Source organism: Leptonychotes weddellii, unplaced genomic scaffold, assembly GCF_054177405.1.
Source record: "Leptonychotes weddellii isolate Sample4059 unplaced genomic scaffold, ASM5417740v2 HiC_scaffold_10117, whole genome shotgun sequence".
Lineage (NCBI taxonomy): Eukaryota > Metazoa > Chordata > Mammalia > Carnivora > Phocidae > Leptonychotes > Leptonychotes weddellii.
In genome coordinates, this window is record NW_027677598.1 from 846 (window position 1) to 7,647 (window position 6,802).

A 6,802-nucleotide genomic window follows, 5' to 3' on the forward strand; every position below is an offset into this window, starting at 1 on the left:
GCAGTACAAAAGAATTGGGAGAGTTTTAAGCTGGAGTAACATCTCTCGGTATAGACTTTTAAAGATGACTCCGGTGGCTACAAGAGTGAACTGCAGGGGGCAGTAGTGAGAACGAAGAGCAGTCTTTTGGGGCCATTGCAGATGTGGGTCCACGCACACTCCTACCTGGACAGTGATGTTCAAGGCAGGAACCAAAACTAACTAGTAGCTGGATGGGGAGTGGTATTAGTAAGACAAAGAGGCCAAGACACCCCCTCTCTTACCCACCCAAAGTTCTCTGGAACACCTGATCTCATCTTTCCCATGTTGTGCTGGGCATCACCCACTGTGTGGCGAACACTAGAGAAGCCAACTTATTCTAGAAATGCAATTGGATTGACTCCATGAAAACCACAGGAAGTATTTATTCTGCAAAGGCAGATAGAGACGGGAGAGTTCAAATTAAATACCAGGTCTACAACTAGATTCTCCCGGGGTGGGAAGTTCCCACATGTAATGTTTGGTATCTCTCCCTAAAAAGGGAAAAACTCTCACCTTTCTGTTTTCCACAGATTTATGCAGCTGGTGCCACCGTACTATTTCAGTAACCTGCCTCCTAGCGAAAGTAAGGACATTCTCCATCAAGTAGTGGATCACCTTTCACCTCTATCAACAATGAAAAAGGAACAGAAAATGTGTGAGAAGTGCCCTGAGACTACTGAGCAGAGATGCACCATCCAGTAACGCTTCAGAATCTTTACAGGAAGCAAGATGTGCAATAAGTACCCCCCCCCCACCCCCACCGGCCTGAGCGTAGCCCCGCTGGAGGTGTGGACATTTAACTTGAACAAGGAGAACACACCCCACACAAGAGTCTTGAAAAAAATAACACTTTGTATATTGTTTAAAAATAAAAAAATAGACGTTTTTATTGAGTTCTTTAAATTACGACTCCACGTTTTCCTTCTTATTGGAAAAGCTTTTAATCAACCATTCATAATTTGACCAAATTTTTTTAAAAAGCTATTTTGTAAATGGGTCACACACATAGGTGACAGAGCCCTACTTTTTTGTAGAGGACCTTACTCTGAATAAAGTCACGAGTTTTTCAGTAAATCTGAGCTGTTTTCTGGTAATTTTATATACACAAAACCACCCCACTACTGTCCATGGGAAATGGGTCAGACAGAAAGATGTTCTTTGAGTTTATCCATGATTTCATTCATCCTGTCACCTGGAATCAACATCACAGTTCGCAAGGGCTTCATTGGGACATCATCAAAGGACCACCTGCCTCCCAGACGAGTGTCGCTCTCTTCCTGCACCGAGTAGCTGAACTTCAGGACTGCCTTCTGAACCAAATATATAACCGTAAGTTAAAAATTCAGACAACCCAAAGGCAAAACTTATTTACGTGGCAGTCAGGAATACTGTCTGACGTGTCTGAGAATGACAGAGAACAGAAGCAAAACATGGACTAAAATAAGCTCAAATGGGATATTCAGGCCCAAGTTACAAAATGCTTACCAAACAGATTTCTAACCTACAGGAGAAGCATGGAGAGCAGTGTCCCAGTCCTAAGAGGTGAACAGCAGCTAAGTGACATAATGCTACCACCATTTATAAGCGTTTATAATTCTGAAGTCATTCATACTCACTCATATTCATTCTCATTTGATTCTCAATCTTGCAACAGAAAAGTGAAACAAACACTTGTAACATTTGACAATTAATGAGAAGCATGGTCTTCAAACACTGGTTTTTCCTCATTGTCCTGGCTGCTCCCTTGGAATCATGCCGTGTGAAAACGGTAACCAGGCCATCTTAAAATATCCCTGAAACTATCTTAAAATATTCCCTGAAACTATCTGCCTAAGGTGCTCAGGCAAAAAAAATTTAATTTTCACTATTTACTTCCTGAAAAATAAGGGCAGAGCTGAATCTGTGGTACTTTAGTATTTAGTCGAAGGCTTTTTAAAAGTAGTGACAGATGGGGGCGCCTGGGTGGCATCTGACTTCAGGGTGTGAGCCCATGTCTGACTCCCTGCTCAGTGGGGAGCCTGCCTCTCCCTCTCTGCCTCTCCCTTTCCCACTGCAGCTCCCCCTGCTTGTGCTTGCTCTCTCTCTCTAATAAATAAAATCTTAAAAAGGTAGTAATAGACATCCTCTAATCTAGGAAAGTAAGTTACCCCTCAGATTTACTTAACATTTTTGAGAAGAGGTCAGGGTGAGAAAGCGTATTCTCTGGTGTCTGGTTGTCTGTCATGGCATAAGCCACCTTTCTGTAAGAAAGTGCTAGAAATCCCAAAAGTGGGAGGACATCCAGGACCAAGAGCACAGAGAAGCATGTAAACCATCACTGGGGAGCAGGGCCTGCCCGAGCTTTCACATCAACCACCTGCATGACCTCAGATAATGGATCTAATCTCCCTCAGACTCAACGTCCCCATCGGCAAACCAGGACTAACGCCTACCCCGTGGAGTGGTTCTAGAATTACAGATCTTCTAGTAAGCATATTGAGTGCCTGATCACCATTCAACGTTCATGGCTTTTCCCCTCCCAAGGCTCCACCCTGGGGGCTGGGGGGCTGGTGACGAACCCGCTGCGAATGTACTAGGTGCGGGCACCGCATTAGCCTCCAGCCGCTGGCAATATGGAGAAAGAACCGCCATCCTCAGAGGATTTTGCCATAAACAGGAGAGCAGTCAATCCTGCCGATTGTCAAGAAAATCCTTGTTTACATTCAAACAAATAGATAAGAACAGGACAGTCTTACCTCATAGAAAAATTCTTCCTCCGCATTTGCAAACATTAATTCCTCCTCCTTTTGGTTGTTCCCTTTCTTTTTGGAATTGTTTTTTCCAGCTTCCACAAATGTCTTGCTAATCAGAAGGTAGAAGTAACACTTCCCACATGGCTTGTTAGTTTCGTGTGCCTCGGCTAGTTCTTTCCTGCAAAGCGTAACACAGAGAAGGTCTGCCTGCTGAACCGGGTGAAATCCTACAAACCAGAACACAGGGAAAACCCGTGAGGCCTCTGCAGGGGGTTCTGTCGTCTCTGACACGGGCTTGATGGACAGACATCAGATCTGGACACTTCTAAGCCATGAGTTCTCCTTACGTAGGCAACAGCACTTGTGATGGACTACGGCAGTGTTTTATAGTAAGCAGGAGGAGGAATCCCTCAGATGCTGAGCTGTGGATACACGGCAAATAACAGGAGTCTCAAATTCAGTTAACATCACTGCTCTGCTTCTGCAGAAGTTTAAAACCGGTAAGAATCTGGTTTTTTAAAAACAAATGTTGGGGCTCCTGGGTGGTTGGGCTCCTGGGGCTCCTCAGTTGGTTAAGCGACTGCCTTCGGCTCAGGTCACGATCCTGGAGTTCCGGGATCAAGTCCCGCATCGGGCTCCCTGCTCGGGGGAGAGCCTGCTGCTCTCTCTGACCCTCCCCCCTTCATGTGCTCTCTCTCTCATTCTCTCTCAAATAAATAAAATCTTAAAAAAAAAAAATGTTTAACAGAGCCACAACCAATGCCATTAGAGCATCTGACAACTGGTCTCCAAGCACTAGAGTCCGGCACTATGACTACAGTCCTGACACTGCAGAAATGGCATGGCAGGACAGATTCCTCTAGATTCTAGAATAGTCCATGGAGTGGCAACATAGCCTTCTAAAAATTGCACATCTCCCTATGTATCTGGCTAATCAAAGATGTAAAGACTTCAACTTTCTTTAACAGAGGACCAGGAGAAAGCACATCACCCTCCTGTGAAACCAAATAAAAATGAGCTCCAGCTGATCAGAAAGAAAGGCTAAACAAAGAACATGCAGCAGAAGTCCAATGAATGGCAGCTGGGCATCGGGAGCGCGGGGATGAGAGTCAAACTAAAAAGCAATGAACCTGTTAAACGGGAAACCTGAAGGCTCAGCCTGTCCTCACATCCCCACCAGCGATCAGTGGGCAAACCCAGGCACCGCGCCCCCAGAGCAAGAGCACCCATGCCGCACGGGCCAGTCGATTTCCATCCGCTCCCCCTCAGGGCACAGCAATGCCAATCCTTAGCTCTTCTGAACAATTAAAATGTTGTAAACCTAAAACCCCTGCATTAAGAAAGTACAACAGGGGCACCTGGGTGGCTCAGCTGAGCTTCCAACTCTTGGTTTCAGCTCAGGTCATGATCTCAGGGTCGTTTTAAAACAAAGAAATAAAAAAAAACACAACAGCAAACCCCAAGAAGCCAGAGACACAGGATCAGGACTGCGGCTTCCTTAGTTACAAAACATCCCAGTGGAATTGAGGAACTGTACCCAGTTTGTTACTGGAGTAACTGTTCATTTTATCCATGTCACAGAAATTTGGGAAGAGGATGAAAACTTCAGTCCAGTAGAGGGTAAAAAGCCTGTACAAACTCATCTGTGTTTCTACCCTGGACATCTTGTAAGACTATTCAGACTACACCACAAGCCATTAAGAAGCCCACTGTTAAGAAGGGACACGCCTCTGGCAGGAGGGCCCTCCACTCGCTCGAGCCGCAAGGCTGCCGAGACGGCGGGCGGCGCGCTTCCCACTGCAGCCGACTGCTGGGTCCGCCCCGGACAACTACTGTGCAGGGGCATGTGGCCCAGGCTCTTACTGGAGCTGCTGATGCATGGGCAGCGCGATCTGAGGAGGGACGTTGATGAACCTCTCGCTGAGGAGAAAGCCCACAGGCTTGGAGGTGTCGTTCAGATGTGTGTCCAGCTGCTCTACCAAGCTCTTTCCACAGCTCTTCTCACAGGAGCTCAGGATCAGCTCTTTAATTTGCTCAGCACACTGGGTACCCTAGGAAGCGAAGAAAGGCTTGCTGTTCACTACAGGCCACACCTGGAGCAGAAAACAAAGTGCTTTCTACCACCTTCTAACCTTACAGTGAGGGCAGTCTCCTGCCACCGCCTTTAAAATCCCACCTGTCCTCAGTGTTGACAGCTTACGCGTTTCTCAAGGTATCTACACCTGGTTATTTACGGCCCCATGAGCAATGGTGACAGCGTTAGACCAACACTCACACACCAGAATAGCAAGCCCAGTCCATCTTGTAAAGACAGGTGGCAGTAACTGGAGAGTTCACGTAAAACCTGAAGATGAAGCCTGACCGGCATCTTATTCTGAGGAGGGTAAACAGCTGGTTTTCCTTTTCTATTAAAACTCAGCGAGTCATGGGGCGCCTGGATGGTGCAGGCGTTAAGCGCCTGCCTTCGGCTCAGGTCCTGGGATCAAGCCCCACACTGGGCTCCCTGCTCAGCAGGAAGCCTGCTTCTCCCTCTGTGCTTTCCCTCTCCCAAATAAATAAATAAAATCATAAAAAAAAAAAGATTACAGTAAGATTTCACAAAAGCACATATCCTTATTGTTAATCTCATCGTCTGATATAAAAAGTCATCATGCATTAAATGAAACAGGAGCTCAGATGCCACCCAGTGAAACCAACCTTTCTTTCAGTTAAATTTAAAAGACTTATGAACCCAAAAATCTCATCTTCATCCACATAGTCATCGCTGTCTTCTGAAACATCCGTTTGCTATTTTAAAAAGAAAAAGAATTAAAATTGATGTTTGGTTGGGAGGAAGTGGAATACCAACTCACGTTTCAGTTTTCAGACACACTTTCCGTGGCTGCCAACACCGTAGGGAAGCATCGCACGCTGAGGACCATGGGCCTTGCCCCTATCAGCTCACCTCCCTTGGTTCTGCTCCCCCTTTATACGTTGCGGAGGACTGCTTCCTGCTCCAAATTTTCTTTATGCTAGGTTCTCAATATATTACAAATCCAGACCAGATAAAACCTCTTGAAATCAACCACCTGTCTGTCTTCTAAGCGATCTGGCGGCAGCCAGCCCTGCTCGCTCCTCTGCGGGTCCCCTCCACCCACTCGCCTCTGCAGTGCGGGCCAGTCCCGAGCGCCGGGGAGGGCGAACGATGTTTGAGCACACTTACTCCTACCACGCGAGCAGGAGAGAAAAAAAGGGCAAGAAAGGAAATGATTTAGGAACGGAGAAGAATGACATGCTGGACTCCAACGTGAACCTGACGACTCTACTGACAGCCCCCCCCCTCCCCCGCCAGGCCTCACGCTCCCTCCACACCTCCCTCCGCCGGGCGCATGTGCTTTGCTCACGCGCACTCCCACGGCGCCCCCAGCACCGAGGACCGCAGGGACCCACAACTGTCCCATGTGTGTCCCTGACACTCTTCTGTGGGAAGGGCATGACAGAGCTCCGCCACCCACGGCAGCAGCGCTGCTCACGGGGTCCGGCTGAAGGAGCGGGGGCGCTCCTAGATCTCAGCCGGCTGGGCCACTGGTGGGGGGACTTGGGCACAGCGGCTGCCAGGCTTTAAGACCAACATCTCCGCTGAGCCAGGCTGTAAGAGACCACCAGTTTCCTCTTGTGGGAACGAGGAAGGCTGGGCTGGCCGAGGAAATAAAACTATGTGCCAAAACGAGAGCCGTTTCAAGCTCCACGAATCAAGAGGAGGCACTAACAGGCAGGGGCAGTAGCTCAGGACACAAGCACACCCATGCGAGCTGGGCACACCTGCTCATGAGGGGACGGGGAGGCAAAGAAGAGAACATGTCTGCCAGCCCTGGTCCCTCAAGATCAACAGGAGACCGATGTCCTGCACCTCACAGGTCTCCCACCTACTGTAGCGAAACACATGCAGCACGGACAGAGGGCCAAGGGAAGGAAAAGGAACACTCAGCGTCGAATCCTAAGCAATTCCCCAAACTGGGCCACCTGGCTGGCTCAGCCACAGGAGCATGTGACTCTTGATCTCATGGCTG

At 48.2% G+C, this 6,802-nt stretch overlaps 1 protein-coding gene across 1 annotated transcript; it reads right to left on the reverse strand.

Moving 5' to 3' along the window:
• Positions 1–879: 879 nt before the first annotated feature.
• On the reverse strand, positions 880–5,540 carry BCCIP (BRCA2 and CDKN1A interacting protein; the record flags this gene model as incomplete). Its single annotated transcript, XM_081809462.1, has 4 exons — positions 880–1,331; positions 2,757–2,931; positions 4,617–4,804; positions 5,451–5,540. Coding segments are annotated over 4 exons (624 nt in total), but the record flags the coding sequence as incomplete, so codon positions are not given.
• Positions 5,541–6,802: the final 1,262 nt, after the last annotated feature.